General features: G+C 40.6%; 1 protein-coding gene across 1 annotated transcript; it reads left to right on the plus strand.

Annotated features, from left to right (window-relative positions):
- On the plus strand, positions 1,343-3,041 carry LOC109224277. The gene is made up of 2 exons (XM_019388864.1): positions 1,343-1,806; positions 2,924-3,041. The coding sequence occupies exons 1-2, from the start codon at positions 1,343-1,345 to the stop codon at positions 3,039-3,041; spliced, it is 582 nt and encodes a 193-aa protein (XP_019244409.1).

Raw genomic sequence — 17,127 nt, forward strand, 5'->3', positions numbered from 1 at the left:
ATTATCCCCCTGTCTAGCAAAAACAGAGGAAATTCAAAACTGATATCAGTGACAAAATTAAGGAAGAGGTCACAAAACAGTTGAAGGCGGGAGTGATCCGAGTGGTCCGATACACTACATGGCTGGCTAATGTGGTTCCCGTGCCAAAGAAAGATGGGAAGACTCGAGTGTGTGTTGACTACCTAGATTTGAACAAAGCAAGTCCCAAGGACAATTTCCCTTTGCAAACATCTACATGCTTGTTGATAACAGTGCCAAACATGAGATATAGTCTTTCATGGATTGCTATGCAGGATATCACCAGGTGTTGATGGATGAAGAGTATGCGGAAAATACAGCCTTCACCATACCCTGGGGCACCTATTGTTACAGGGTCATGCCTTTTGGTTTGAAGAATGCCGGGGCAACTTATATGAGGGCCATGACCGCCATTTTTCATGACATGATGCACCAAGAAATCGAGGTGTATGTGGACGATGTGATCGTCAAATCAAGGACACAGGACGACCACGTTCGGGACTTGAGAAAGTTTTTTGAGCGGTTGCGTAAGTATGATTTGAAGCTAAATCCGGCTAAATGGGCATTTGGGGTTCCATCTGGGAAACTCTTGGGATTTATAGCCAGTCGGAGGGTCAATGAGTTAGACCCAACAAAGATAAAGTCTATTCGGGATTTGCCTCCTCCAAGAACCAAGAAAGAGGTTATGACTCTGCTGGGAAGGTTGAACTACGTTAGCCGATTCATTGCTCAGTTGACTTCTACATGTTAACCCATCTTCAAGCTGTTAAAGAAAGATGCAGCGATTAAATGGACGGATGAGTGTCAAGAAGGCTTTGACAAGATTGAAGTATATCCGTCGAACCCGCCAGTCTTGGTCCCACCTGAACCTGGGAGGCCTTTGTTTTTGTATTTGACAGTCCTCGAAAATTCCTTTGGTTGCGTCCTAGGGCAACATGATATGACCGGAAAGAGAGAGAAGGCAATCTACTATCTGAGCAAGAAGTTTACCAGTTACGAAGCCAAATACACTTTGATGGAAAGAACTTGCTGCGCTCTAACTTGGGTCGCTCAGAAGCTTAGGCATTACTTGTTAGCCTATGCCACTTACCTCATCACCAGGATGGATCCTTTAATGTACATATTTCAAAAGCCGATGCCCATAGGGAGGTTAGCAAAATGGCAGATCCTGCTCACTGAATTTGACATAGTCTATGTCACCTGCACGGCAATGAAAGCCCAGGCTTCACCTGTCGACGAGGAATATCAGCCATTGAGCACTTACTTCCCAGACGAGGAGGTGAATTAAGTTGAGGTACCATCAGAAGATACCAATTCTTGGAAAATGTTCTTCGATAGAGCTGTAAACGCAAAAGGCATCGGAATTATCTCACCCACTGGTCAACACTATCCAGCCACAGCTCGGCTTCAGTTTTTCTGCACAAACAATACTGCTGAGTATGAGGCCTGCCTTATGGGTATGAATATGGCAATCGACCAAGATGTTGAAGAACTATCGATCATGGGAGATTGGGACTTGATTATCCGACAAGCTCAGGGTGAATGGGAAACCCAGGATGTCAAGCTTAATCCCTACAAACAACATGAGGATGATCTTGGCAAGCAGTTCAAGTCAGTTGATTTCAGGTACATTCCTCGTTTTCACAATGAGTTAGTCGAAGCACTCGCTACTTTGGCCTCGATGTTGCCTTATCCGGGCAATCTCCACATTGACCCGCTGGAAATCCAAATCCGAGAAAAGCATTGTTACTGCAATACGGTTGAGATGGAACCAAATGTTCAGCCATGGTATCATGATATCAAGAGATTTCTGAAAACGAAGGAATATCCCGAGCAAGCCAATGGAGACAAAAAGAGAACCATTAGGAGACTTGCCGACAGTTTCTTCTTGAGCGGCGAGGTCTTATATAAAAGGACTCCAGATCTCAACTTGCTAAGATGTGTGGATGCCGAAGAGGCCGAAAGAATCATGCTTGAAGTGCACGAAGGAGTGTGTGGACCCCACATGAATGGGTATCACGGAACCTATCACCCTACCTGCCACCATGAAGTTCTTCGGTGTAGGTTTTCACGCCACAGAAGCTGGTGTGACATGGGCAAATAAACGAAAGAGCGATGCTTGGGTGTTAGCTCAGCCAATTCCGCATCTCTACAGAACATTTGTCAGGCCCAAGTACAATGAAGATGAAGAAGATGAGGCTTTCACGGCCGAGGAAATTGAAGAAATATGTGGGGCTATGAGGCAAATGTTATACGAAACCCACATGGTTCATCCAGGAGAAGGCTCGAGCACCGCTGAGGTACTGTATATGGGGCCCAATGCCAAATTGCAAAACTGGAAGGCTACTGTGTTCCCAATCAGGCGGGAATTCCGGTAGTCCAGTCTTGCCACCTTTTCTACATCACGAGTTATTTCAGGGTGTAACTCAGATGTTTCTTTTAGTTTATTGTCTTTAAATTCCAATGTAAACCCTGTTATGTTAAAAATTCAATGAAATGAAATCAACATTTCAACGTTCATCTCTCTTTATTCATTCTGATTTTTGTTAGTTTTTCATATTTCTTCTTTCAGTTCTAATAATGCGGCTTTAAATAACATGACATGCTTACGGACTTCATGCCCAGATCCCGACACGCTGTCTAATTGTGAAATAATGAATCAAGAACCGGAATATGATGAAGAAGAGGCTTTTAGGTAAATAAATCGAGAATTGGAACAATTTGAGAATAAACCTAAGCCGAACTTAAATGAAACTGAGCTGGTTAATTTGGGTAGTTCTGAAGAAGTCCAAGAAACTAAAATAAGCATTCACACAGATGACAGAACCAGGGACGCATTGATCCAACTTTTGTTTGAATTCAAAGATGTGTTTGCTTGGTCCTACAATGACATGCCGAGATTAAGTGTCGATTTGGTGGTCCACAAGTTGCCGACCAACCCCGATTATCCCCCTGCCCAGCAAAAACAGAGGAAGTTCAAAACTGATATCAGTGACAAGATTAAGGAAGAAGTCACAAAATAGTTGAAGGCCGGAGTGATCCGAGTGGTCCGATACACTACGTGGCTGGCTAATGTGGTTCCCGTGCCAAAGAAAGATGGGAAGACTCGAGTGTGTGTTGACTACCAAGATTTGAACAAAGCAAGTCCCAAGGACAATTTCCCTTTGCCGAACATCCACATCCTTGTTGATAACTCCGCCAAACATGAGACACAGTCTTTCCTGGATTGCTATGCAGGATACCACCAGGTGTTGATGGACGAAGAGGATGCGGAAAAGACAGCCTTCACCATACCCTGGGCACCAATTGTTACAGGGTCATGCCTTTGGTTTGAAGAATGCCGGGGCAACTTATATGAGGGCCATGACCTCCATTTTTCATGGCATGATGCACCAAGAAATCGAGGTGTATGTGGATGATGTAATCAACAAATCCAAGACACAGGTCGACCATGTCCGGGACATGAGAAAGTTTTTTGAGCGGTTGCGTAAGTAAGATTTGAAGCTAAATCCGGCTAAATGTGCATTTGGGGTTCCGTCTGGCAAACTCTTGGGATTTATAGTTTGTCGGAGGGGCATCGAGATAGACCCAACAAAGATAAAATCTATTCGGGATTTGCCTCCTCGAAGAACCAAGAAAGAGGTTATGAGCTTGCTGGGAAGATTGAACTACATTAGCCGATTCATTGCTTAGTTGACTTCTGCATATGAACCCATCTTCAAGCTGTTAAACAAAGATGCAGCGATTAAATGGACGGATGAGTGTCAAGAAGCCTTTGACAAGATCAAAGAATATCTGTCGAACCCGCCAGTCTTGGTCCCACCTGAACCTGGGAGGCCTTTGTTTTTGTATTTGACAGTCTTGGAAAATTCCTTTGGTTGCGTCCTAGGGCAACATGATGTGACCGGAAAAAGAGAGCAGGAAATCTACTATCTGAGCAAGAAGTTTACCAGTTACGAAGCCAAATACACTTTGTTGGAAATAACTTGCTGCGCTCTAACTTGGGTCGCTCAGAAGCTTAGGCATTACTTCTTTGCCTATACCACTTACCTCATCACCAGGCTGGTTCCTTTAAAGTACATATTCCAAAACTCGATGCCCACAAGGAGGATAGCAAAATGGCAGATCCTGCTCACTGAATTTGACATAGTCTATGTCACCCGCACGGCAATGAAAGCCCAGTCTTTAGCAGATCATCTAGCTGAAAACCCTATCGACGATTAATATGATCCATTGAGCACTTACTTCCCATACGAGGAGGTGAATTCAGTTGAGGTACCATCAGAATATACCAATGCTTGTAAAAATGTTCTTCGATGGAGCTGTAAACGCAAAAGGCGTCGGAATTGGGGCAATTTTGATCTCACCCACTGGTCAACACTATCCAGCCACAACTCGGCTTCGGTTTTTCTGCATAAACAATACTGCTGAGTATGAGGCCTGCATTATGGGTATGAATATGGCAATCCACCAGGATGTTGAAGAACTATTGATCATAGGAGATTCGGACTTGATTATCCGACAATCTCAGGGTGAATGGGAAACCCAGGATGTCAAGCTTATTCCCTACAGACAACATGTGGAAGATCTTTGCAAGCGGTTCAAGTCAGTTGAGTTCAGGTACATTCCTCGTTTTCACAATGAGTTAGCCGATGCACTTGCTACTTTGGCCTTGATGTTGCCTTATCCGGGCAATCTCTATATTGACCCGCTTGAAATCCAAGTCCGAGAATGGTATCATGATATCAAGAGATTTCTGAAAATGAAGGAATATCCCGAGCAATGGAGACCAAAAGAGAACCATTAGGAGACTTGCCGGCAGTTTCTTCTTGAGTGGAGAGGTCTTATATAAAAGGACTACAGATCTCAACTTGCTAAGATCAGTGGATACCGAAGAGGCCAGAAGAATCACGCTTGAAGTGCACACAGGAGTGTGTGGACCCCACATGAATGGGTACGTCTTGGCAAAGAAAATCCTCCAAGCGGGCTATTACTGGATGTCTATGGAAAAATATTGCTTCATCTTTGTCCGGAAATTTCATCAGTGTGAGGTACACGGTGACCTGATTCATGCACCGCCTACAGAACTGCATCCTATGTCAGCACCGTGGCCATTTGTTGCCTGGGGTATGGACGTCATTGGGCCGATCGAGCCAAAAGCTTCAAATGGGCATAGATTCATATTGGTCGCTATTGACTACTTCACAAAGTGGGTTGAAGCAATTACTCTCAAACCTGTCACCAAGAAAGCTATGGTAGACTTCGTACACTCCAATATCATCTGCCATTTTGGTATTCCTGCAACTATCATTACGGATAATGCTGCAAATTTGAATAGTCACTTTGATGAGGGAGATAAGTGTGCAGTTTAAGATCACACATCGAAATTCTACCCCTTATCGGCCCAAAGCCAATGGTGTTGTCGAAGCAGCAAACAAAAACATCAAGAAGATTTTAAGAAAGATGATCCAAAGTTCCATGCAGTGGCATGAAAAGTTGCCGTTTGCGTTGTTGGGATATCGCACTATTGTGCGCACATCAGCCGGAGCAACCCCGAATCTTTTGGTTTATGCCACTGAAGCCGTGATACCCGCAGAAGTTGAAATCCCTTCTCTTCGGTTCATTGTTGAAGCTGAAATTGAGGACAATGAGTGGGTCAAAACCCGTCTGGAACAGTTAACTCTGATGGATGAAAAGCGATGGCCACAGTCTGCCACCGATAGTTGTATCAACAAAGAATGGCCCATGCCTACAACAAGAAAGTGCGGCCCAGGAACTTTGAAGTGGGGCAACTCGTTTTGAGGCGTATTCTCCCTCACCACCAGGAAGCAAAAGGAAAGTTTTCTCCAAATTGGAAAGGTCCATACATTATAAGAAAATTGCTGCCAAAAGGGGCGTTGTACCAGGGTGACATTGAAGGAAATGACCCCGAAACAGCTGTCAATGCAGATGCAGTCAAAATGTATTATGTTTAGTCTTTCTGCAGCAACAACATTATCCGATTGGGATGACGAAGGCTTTCGTTCTCGCTACCCCAAACACTCCAATCCTTTGCTACCCCTTTGAGCCGGTTACCTTTCTTCATTACCCTATTTGGAACCCGAAAACATTTGTAATAAAAGGAAGAAAAGAAAAATAACAAAAACAACAAAAACAAAAGTTTTCCCTGAACTACGTTCGACTTGATTCCGAAAGGATACGTAGGCAGCATCTCTCTGGGGTTCAGTCATACCAAAACAAAAATGCAATTCCCAAAAAAAAAATGAAACTGGGGCAGATGTTATAATGGTTCGGCGGTGATCCTGCCTGAATGGTTCCAAAGTTGTAATTCGATCCAAATTCCTTTTACCCACACCTTGTTCAAGTCCTTCCGATCAATCGGTGAAAGATGTTCAAAATCAGAGAACGCAGTTGTTTGAACCCGATGCAATCAAGATAAGAGAAAAAAAATGAGAGAGTCTTATTGGTGAAAACCTACGGGCATCGTAAGGCGATGGTGAGCAGAGAAATTGAAATGAGAGAGTCTTTTTAGTGAAAACTCGTAAAGAGCACTATAAGGCGACGGTGAGAAGAGAAATGAGAGAGGTCGATTGGCGAAAACCCGAAAAGGGCGCCGTTGATCGGAAAGAAGGAATCCCTCACCACCATTGGCACTGAAAGAGTCCTGGCAAGGTTTCTCGATTTTAAAACACAGGTCGTAATGGGTTTATGAGAAGTTGGATAGTTGTGCAGATCGAGTATCTAGTCCAAGAAGTATGTCACGTCTATTGAAGTCTGCATGCACTCCAGATAAGTCCTTCTGTCCTCCCCGAAAGGGACACTTCTCTTTAAATTCACTTTCTTGTCCTTTGTTTGTTTTTCTTTGAATCCCTTTCGGCCTAACTCTGTCCTGAAACTAATACAAAGAAAAGGTGGCAAGATTGGTTTTACAGGGTTCTGCTTAATAAAAGCCAAATCCAAAGAAAAGCAACCAGCCCCAGCGGGCGCATCAAGTCAATCCCGACTGGCCATGATGGCCGATGCTCTAAAGTCAAAATTATTGAAAATAAAAGAAATCCAAAGTCAAGTGCCCATAGAGGCAGAATAAGATGAAAGGGCCAAAGCCCCATACGGTTGAAATGTCATGTGAAATTTTGGAAAGTTGAGTTCCTCGTTTTAGAAGAAAGATCAATCTTCAGAAAGCCAGCAAGCAACAGAGGTTCTCATTAAAAGAGTTGGGCCGAGATCAAGTGATCAAAAAAAATGAAGGCCACAAATCCAGCCACCATTTCAAACTAACAATTGTTCTTTGTTTGGAAACCTGAAACATGTGCAATTCAAAGCAACCATGCACGAAGCGGGTGCAGCCAAAAGAAAATGCGCAAGGGCTAAAAACAACTTTGCAGCAACGATCCATAAAGGGAAGTCCCCTCCAAACTCTTTCATACATAATACTCATTCCATGAAATAAAAAGAGAAAAAAAAAGAAAAATGAAAAAATGAAAAAAAATAGAGATAAAAAAAAATTCAAAAAAAAGGTAGCTTAGGACCCCCAATCTCAATTTTTACGCTTTTCCAACATAGGGTATCCACTCCCTAGTTGAGTTTATTTTTTAGACATAGGGTCTCCACTTCCCAGTCGCCTTTTGCCAACATAGGGTCTCCACTCTCTAGTTGAGTTTATTTTTAGACATAGGGTCTCCACTCCCTAGTCGCCTTTTGCCAACATAGGGTCTCCACTCCCTAGTTGAGATTATTTTAGACATAGGGTCTCCACTCCCTAGTCGCCTTTTGCCAACATAGGGTCTCCACTTCCTAGTTGAGATTATTTTAGATAGAGGGTCTCCACTCCCTATTCGCCTTTTGCCCACATTGGGTCTCCACTCTCTAGTTGAGTTTATTTTTGGACATAGGGTCTCCACTCCCTAGTCTCCCTTTGCCAACATAGGGTCTCCACTCCCTAGTTGAGATTATTTTACATAGGATCTCCACTCCCTAGTCGCCTTTTGCCAACATAGGGTCTCCACTCCCTAGTTGAGATTATTTTAGACATAGGGTCTCCACTCCCTAGTCGCCTTTTGCCAACATAGGGTCTCCACTCCCTAGTTGAGATTATATTAGACATAGGGTCTCCACTCCCTAGTCGCCTTTTGCCAACATAGGGTCTCCACTCCCTAGTTGAGATTATTTTGGACATACAGTCTTCACACCCCTAGTCGCCTTTTTCCAACATAGGGTCTCCACTCCATAGTTGAGATTATTTTTGGACATAGGGTCTCCACTCCCTTGTCTCCTTTTGCCAACATAAGATCTCCACTCCCTAGTTGAGTTTATTTTTAGACATAGGGTCTCCGCTCCCTAGTCGCCTTTTTCCAACATAGGGTCTCCACTCCCTAGTTGAGATTATTTTAGACATAGGGTCTCCACTCCCTAGTCGCCTTTTGCCAACATAGGGTCTCCACTCCCTAGTTGAGAGTATTTTAGACATAGGGTTTCCACTCCCTAGTCGCCTTTTTCCAACATAGGGTCTCCACTCCCTAGTTGAGATTATTTTAGACATAGGGTCTCCACTCCCTAGTTGAGTTTATTTTTAGGCATAGGGTCTCCACTCCATAGTCGCTTTTCCAACATAGGGTCTCCACTCCCTAGTTGACTTTTAGTATAGATATACGGCTCCACTCCCTAATCAATTTTTCCCAAGGATGCACAATCCTGATTTTATTGCTTTCAATAAAGAAGTAGTTTAGAACTTTTTTACAATAACTCAAGTAAATTTTCCTAGTGAAAACTGGGGCAGAAAAATTTTGTTCGTTCGTTTGTTTTGGTGTCTAAGCAGGTTTTACCTCGAGGCACAGGGTTCGAGACGACCAAATGAATGAGTCTCAATCCAGAATAAAGAAAAGAAGAAAAAGAACAAAAAAAAAAGTGAACTCAAAGTGGAGAAGCAGAGAAAGATGCGGACTGCTCAAGATATGATTGAAGTCACAAGATTCGAATGTCCTGCCTTGATCCAAAAGCTGAAGAATGAACCAGCAGTCGTAGCTAATGAGCTTCATGATTCAGATCAGAGTCTGCAGGAAGAACCAGTCAAGACTCAAGATCTTGTTTCAGAAGATTTATAGATAGGAATCTTGTAACTCGTAGTTGATAGGCTTAGCTAGCTTAGCTTTTTATTTTCCATTTTGGTGTAATGAGGAGTTCAGCAAGCAGCAGTAGCAGCGGCAACAGTTGAAATCATAGCTTCATGGTTGTCCCAGCTACCGAAACTTCCAGAACTACACTGACCTGATTCCTTTATAGCCAAGGATATGTGGGCAACCTCTGAAGCAAGGTTCGGTCAGACTTTTTCAAAAAATGCTTCTCATGGAGTTTCAAACGGGCAAAAATCCCTCATAATTGCTCAGTTTATCTTTGCCCGAAAACCCTTCGTGTCTCAGAGCAAAGAGGGGAAGCTGTGATCACGTGATTTTTGCCCTATATGAAATACTCCTACAGAATCCCAAAGAAATAGATTTTTCTTTTAATTGTTTGTCATTTTAGGAATTATTGTAGAATTTTTCTTTATTATTTGCATTTTTTTGTGCATGTTCAATTTCAATTCATGAAAATACAAAAATACTCTGCATTTGCATTTAGGATTTATTTCTATATTTTTAGGGTTAATTAGTGAATCAGTCATTTTTATAAAAACAAAAAAATCACAAAAAATGACTCTCTTTGCATTTTAACTTTTTAGTTTCTAATTTTATAGTTTTTCTTTTAGTTTAGGAGTTAATTAATTATTGAAAATACTATGATGAGTAATTAGTTTAATTTGGTAAGTTATTTGAGTATTAAGAGTTAATTTAGGTTTTAATTTAATTTGAAAAGGAAAAAGAGGAAAATTGAAAATTAAAAGAAAAGGAAAAGATTCAAATAAGAAGGTTGATTTTTGGGCCAATTCAGCCAACCCAATTAAAATTCCCCATGACCCGTTCAAAATCCGGCCCAAACCCATGCCTTTACCCGGACCAGTCTTCACAGCTTAACCAAACAACGTTGTTCTGAGTTTGTCTGATTTGAACAGATCCTGGCCCTTCGTCTTCCATCATCCAACGGCCAGGGAAGCCCCGTTGAATTCATTTAAAAATGTCCAAACAACCTAGGACCCAGTCATTCCCACTTCATCTTCCTCATCAGACCTCTAACCCTAGCGCCGCCGTTGAAATCCTTCACCATCTCCCGCTGGCGCGCGGCTTCCAAATCCTCTCAAAACTTAACCACACAATCCCCATACCCCATGTAACACGAATCTAACACTAATATCCCCAAAATCCCCACTCTTACCCTCAAATCCCAAATCTAATGCCCAAATTCGAAACCCTAATTTTGCTCCCTTTTTCCAAGTTGAAGCAGTTTTCCTGGGCCGATAATGAGTCGAGACCTATGCCAGTCGACTATTCTTTTTGAGGATGAGTGATTAGAATGGATTTCAACTTGTTTCGAAGTCTACCAGCCCCATGCAAGGCCAAAGACCGGCAAATCTTGCCAATGCAAACCTCACTCATGTGTTTCTGGTAAGATAGTACATGTCTTCTCCTTTTGATTGTATACCCTTTTCTTCTTTAACTTTGTTTGCCTCTCGATTCTGGTTTCACCTCTTCTTTTTACCATTCTTTCGTTCATTTATTTCTGCCATGGTTTATTCAAACTAGTAGGTCGAGTTCCTCTTGTTTTCTTTATTTAAATCAGAGTTCCGTTAAGTTTGTAAATGGTACCAGTATGCTCAATTATACTATGCTTCTTTTGCTCTTGTTTTTCTTTCTGGCTGTATTAGTCATTGGGTTTGGGTTCATCACGTCTGGGTTCTACAGATTATTTTGTGCTTTGTGGGTTTTACTCGATTTGTTTCATTACCTTACTGATTTGGGATCATGTTTGGGGTTTATGGTGGTCCAAACCCGGGGCATTAGAAGCCCATTTATTTAGGCCCAGGATTGGGATTCAGGTAGCCTACTTTGGCTTAGACTAAGAAGGTTAATAATGGGAATTCGAGGGGTAATTGGGAATTTGGATAAGGGAATCTTCATTAACTGATTGGGAAGCTTCTAGGAAAGCGGGGATTGGGACGGACTTAGCAAGCAAACTAGAAAATCAGGGTGTAAAGTGAACAAATTAGAAATTGGGAAGGGGTAATGGTTAAAAATGGCAAAACCAATTCTGCTGCCCTACAGGTCCTCTATAAGAAGACTATTTTCCTTCTTTGTCAAGCAGATTTCAGAAGATTTTAGAGAATACAATATTAAAACTTAGAAACGGCTGAAAACTTGTTCTGAAAAATACAGAAGTCCCTGCACCATTCTGAGGTCAAATTGCTGGAATTGGGTTTTCAATCTAACTTTTAGCAGTAATCAAAGAGTTTTCACAACTTTTTTTGACTTATTTGGTACTCAAAATGGTTTGATGAAGCTAGTTTTGCTGAGTTGTTTTGCTGAACTGCAAGCTGCTACTGTTGCTGATTCTTTCACTTTCCTTTTGCTTTGATTTTCTCAGGTACTTCATGAATCTTCTTAATGTGAGAAGAATCTTTGGAAGCCCTGTAATTGATTTCATTAGTTGTGGGTGAATGTTCACTGAATACTAGTCTATATTCTTCAAGTTTACTTGGTTGTTCATTATTGAATTGGCTTTACTACTTCAAACTCTAGTGTATTCAATCATGCTTAAGCAGTGCAATTTGGATTGTATTCGAACTCTCTTTGCCATGTAATTAATTTGGACTGTTGTAGCATGGTTTTATTGTAGACAAGTAGTATCTTCTTTCATGAAGTTGTTGACTGAATTGTTTCCAATCGAGTAATCAGTCTACAATGATTTTTCTCATAGTTTTGTCGTAACTAATAGTAGTTATATTTGGTAGTAATTATTTGGGTTTGTTTCCTTTCAAAGTTTGGTTCTGAATAAAATTGCAGCTCTAGTATTGTAAGTATGTGGGTAGATGTGGATGTTATAATGTTAATCTTCGAATAAGCCTCAGAAGGTGATATCTTAGTATGATTGATAGCATGCCTAGTGAATCATTGTTAAGATTAACAAGTGGCTTTGATAATTTAGACCTTATGATTAGCATGAATGGCAGTATTAATTTTAAATCCTTTAACATGGTTATTCTTATGACATAATTTTCGAAATGCATTTGGAATTCGGTTGGGTACAAGGTAGTCAGTTGAGCTTTGTCAAGGCTTGCATGTTTGATTGACATCGCACTTCCCCAATGTGTATTTTATGTAAATCTCATTCAGGCTGTGCAATTGGGCTGTTGTCGTTGGCTCAGTTGTACCTAAAGTATCCCATTGTCGATTATATTCTCAATTTGGGCCTCATGTTGAGCCCAGCTTTGCTCTCGTGCTTGTCATGGAGTTGGCTCATGGCAATTGGGCCTGCAGCCAGCTTGGGCCCCTTTAAACAACCAAATGCCGGTTTCATTTACTTCTTGTCCACTAGTTATTGAGTCTAGCTTAAATATTTGCTTAGAATAAATTAGAATTCCCTTAATCTTTTAATCAATTAATTAGACTCCTTTAATTAGATCGAGGTGCGCCGTATTAGCAAAAACCTATAATTTATGGTCCTTGAAGATTAGATCAAGACCTCTTATAGAACAATTGAGGTGTGCCATGATAAACATAACCCTTAAGTCCATGGCCCTCATATAATAACTCTTTTAAAATCGAGGTGTGCCATTATCAAACTTTCCATGGCCCTCGCAAACGTTGTTATTAATTTGAAATTTCGTTGTTGCTTTAGGCGCGCTATTTAAATTGATATTATTTTATTTATTAAATTCGGGTGTGCATTTCATGTGACCTAATTTCAATTCTTAACAAAGTTAAATAGAACGTGTCGCAAATCACGGGTGCATTTCATGTGGCATGGTTCAAGGCGTGGTTCTATTGCAATATGTCTAGTTGGATAGTATGCGGCCTTGCCGGCTTCCAATTTTGAGGTATATAGTTGTCTATTGCAGCCTTGTCGGCTTGCCCTGTATATATATATATATATATATATATATATATATATATATATTATATATATATATATATATATATATATATATATGTGTGTGTGTGTGTGTGTGTGTGTGTGTGTGTGTGTGTGTGTATATAGATATATACATACATATATATATATACATATATATATATATATATATATATATATATATATATATATATATATATATATATATATATATATATATATATATATGTGTGTGTGTGTGTGTGTGTGTGTGTGTGTGTGTGTGTGTGTTTATGTGTGTGTGTATGTGTGTGTGTGTGTGTATATAGATATATACATACATATATATATATATACACATATATATATATATATATATATATATATACATATATACACACACACGAACATATCATACAAAAATTAAAAGCAGCTCCGGATCAAGTGGAGCACGCCAACTCTCGCTGATCAAGGATCCTAAGAAGGGGAACTGTCAGCTTGCGTACCTGCACTTGCGGGCACGAAACACAGGCCCCGTGAAATCGGGCGTCAGTACGAAAAATATACCGAGTATGTAAGGCATGAAAATCAGTACATAAATGACATAGATGAAATATGGAATAAAGAAATCCATCTGTAAATCTGAATAAACTTTGTAAATTCTGAAACATTTATAATATCATGCACATGCGTATACGTGTCATGCATAGGTATGGGTGTACATAATATCATCAAGCCACTGTGGGCAACATCATCAACATATACCAACTAATCGGGTGGTGGTGCGTATATAACGCCGTAACCTTTTTTCCATATCCCATATATATATATATATATATATATATATATATATATATATATATATATATATATATATATACGCGTATATAACGCCATCTGGTCATGGGTCAATGACATATATAAATGAATGAAATGCATGAAAGATATGTAATAATCTCAATATTCCTTCCGGATAAACTTTTTCAATTGTATATTATTTTGAGACCCATGAACAGAAGATATAACAATATGTCACATGGGGAATCAAGAACAAAAAGACCCCTAGTATTTCTATGAACAGAGTCATTTATGAAAACTGTGCGTTTGCTCATTTCTTCTGTATAACTTGGACCATGCCAAAACGGAAGAAGGGATGGCCTTAACATACCTGGAGTAGGGAAAACTCCGTATAATATTATTTGTGAAGATTGCACTGTAATCTTTTGTAACCGCAAAATTTTGATGGAATTACGCTTCTGTGCCTTGAATTATTTTGAACGAAATGAAGCTTTTGTTTCTGTGAATTATTTTGAACGAAAATGAAGCCTTTGTTCTCTGAAGTATCTTGAATTAGAAAGAATGGAACATGTCTCTTATTTTATAATTTTTAACGTTTTTTGGTTCTTCTTTTGTCCAAATGGAATGGACGAGATTCTATATTAAACCTTACTTGAATGTTTTAATTGTCCCAAGATTAGACACCTATACATGGAATGACTTAAGAGTCATTCCTTTATTTGTGGCCTTCTGCCACGTTACTTTTCTCGTGGGGGAGGGGCGGGGGGGTTAATCTGATCTCATTTTTTTAATTATTAACTAGGTGAGGTCCCGTTACCCGGTAATTAACCAATTACCCGTATAATTAAGAATTATCTCAAATTACCTAAAAATACTACTTATTTTTAATATACTTTATACATTATACTACCGTAGTCATATGGTACATTGCGTGGTACTAGTTCATAATTATCGGGTATTGTCGCTCGACCCGTATTTTATCCCAAATTGGCCACTTTCAACGAAACTCGTTTTCTTTAATTCGTGGACCCTTCATCCTTCATGACACTTACTTATCGGTTATTATAAGTAGCGTAAATACGTTAACCTCAAGATAATCTCATCCCAGAGTCTACGTCGATCAACTGAAGACGAAACTTCTAACGTACGAAAATGCGAGATGTAACATCCTTCCCCTCTTAGAAACATTCATCCTCGAATGTTCAACTCCCCGGGATCTATATAACATTGGCAGGGTCGCCTTTGCAACAATGCTACTACCCACTCTTCTTGTAGAAACTCAGTAATTTAACGCCATATAGGACCATAACTATCAATAACTACAATGGCCTCACACGACCAACGACAATAACCAACACAAGAATTTGTACACGTACCTTATTGTTGTGATGTCCCAGTCGGACCCTTTTCTGGAGGAGGAAATAAGTAGGGATATCTAGACTTCATGTCTTCCTGGGCCTCCCAAGTCATTCCTTCCACATTGTTGTTTATCCAAAGTATTGTCACAGAGGCTATCCTCTTATTCCGCAGCTTACGGATTTGTCGGTCTAGAACGGAAACTAGAATTTCCTCGTATGATAAGTCCTCATAATCTGTACATCATCTGTGGGAACCACTCAGATAGGATCGCCCATGCACTTCCGTAACAGGGATACGTGAAAAACCGGATGGATAGACTTCAATTCCGAGGGGAATTCTAACTCATAAACTACTTGGACACTCTCCGAATGATCCTATAAGGCCCAATATATCGTGGACTAAGTTCGCCTTTCTTGCCAAACCTCATCACACCCTTTATAGGTGACACCTTTAAGCATACCCAGTCATTAATCCCGAACTCCAAATTTCATCGCAGCATATCAGAATATGACTTTTGACGACTCTGAGCTATCACCGGTCAATCCCGGATAAGCTTTACTTTTTCTATGGCTAGCTGAACCAGGTCTGGCCCATGTAATCAATATTCTCCAACATCAGACCACCATATAGGCACCCTATTCCGTCCGTAAAGAGCTTTGTATGGAGCCATATGAATACTGGAATGGTAGCTATTATTATATGCGAACTCAATAAGCGGCAGATTATCATCCCAGCTACCTTTGAAGTCTATTACACAAGCTCGTAACATATCCTCCAGTGTCTGAATAGTACGCTCAGCCTGTCCGTATGTCTGGGGATGAAATGCTGTACCAAGACTTACTTGAGTCCCTAATCCTTTTTGGAAGGACCTCCAGAAGTTAGTTGTACATTGAGATCCTCTATCCGAGATAATAGAAACAGGGACACGATGCAGTCGTACTATCTCCTTAATATAAAGCCTTGCAAAATCCTATACGGAATATGTAGTCCTAACGGGCAAAAAATGGGCTGACTTTGTAAGCCTACCAACAATCACCCATATCGAATCGAACATACGATGGGTACTAGGTAAGCCTACGATTAAATCCATATTGATTACTTCCCATTTCCAATTCGGAATCTCCATAGCCTACAATAACCCACCGGGTTTCTGATGCTCAATCTTAACCTGCTGACAATTAGGACACTGAGTAACAAACTCCGCTATATCCTTTTTCATTTCGTCCCACCAATATACTTCCCTGATATCATGATAAATCTTTGTTTCTCGTGGATGGATAGACTAACGAGAATAGTGAGTTTCTCCCATAACATGCTGACGCAGCCCTGCAATATTAGGCACACTTAATCTCCCTCGATATCTGAGGACCCCATCTTCTGTAATTTCAAATGGTGTCTTCTCCTTCTGAAGGGTGGCATCCCTATAATGAACTAACACATGATCCTCGTACGGGCGTTTCTTTACTTTAGTTACTAAAGAGGATGTTTGTATACGGCAAAATCGGAGGGTCCAATTTCCCGTCATCGAGGCATTTCGGAAGATCGCTTCGAAGCCTCGAGCCTGCAAAGATGCACTCGAGTCTTCTTCTTCGGTGCTCGTTGGGCCTGGTCTACATAGAATATCGGCCGAGACTAGAGTAAAAATGGGGAGTCCCCAAGACGCGGCTAAGTCTGACAAAGCCTAGCCAGGCTACTCTGAACCCTAATCGGGGTGTCGCATCCAGCCGTCCAATCTCCACACCTTTACAACTAATGTATGCCTTACCATATAAGCTTCCCCCCTTCTATATAAAGGGGATTCTTACTATTTTTTAAAGGACTGATGTTGCTCCTACTACTCGATAAGAAATATATGATAACTCTCTCTCTCTTTTCTACCTAATACATTCTCTCGATATTGTTGCTCTATTTTATTATCTTCATACTTGTTCTTCATTTATTACTTATAATTGGCTATAAAGAGACTCCTTTAAT

The sequence above is a fragment of the Nicotiana attenuata genome, chromosome 3, assembly GCF_001879085.1.
Source record: "Nicotiana attenuata strain UT chromosome 3, NIATTr2, whole genome shotgun sequence".
Lineage (NCBI taxonomy): Eukaryota > Viridiplantae > Streptophyta > Magnoliopsida > Solanales > Solanaceae > Nicotiana > Nicotiana attenuata.

Bases quoted from the DNA above. Each gene is read 5' to 3' on its own strand.
- LOC109224277 (XM_019388864.1), top strand. From the start codon at position 1,343: ATGTTCTTCGATAGAGCTGTAAACGCAAAAGGCATCGGAATTATCTCA. The intron at 1,807-2,923 runs GTATCATGATAT...GCCGAGATTAAG, and splicing joins GAACCAAATGTTCAGCCATG to TGTCGATTTGGTGGTCCACA.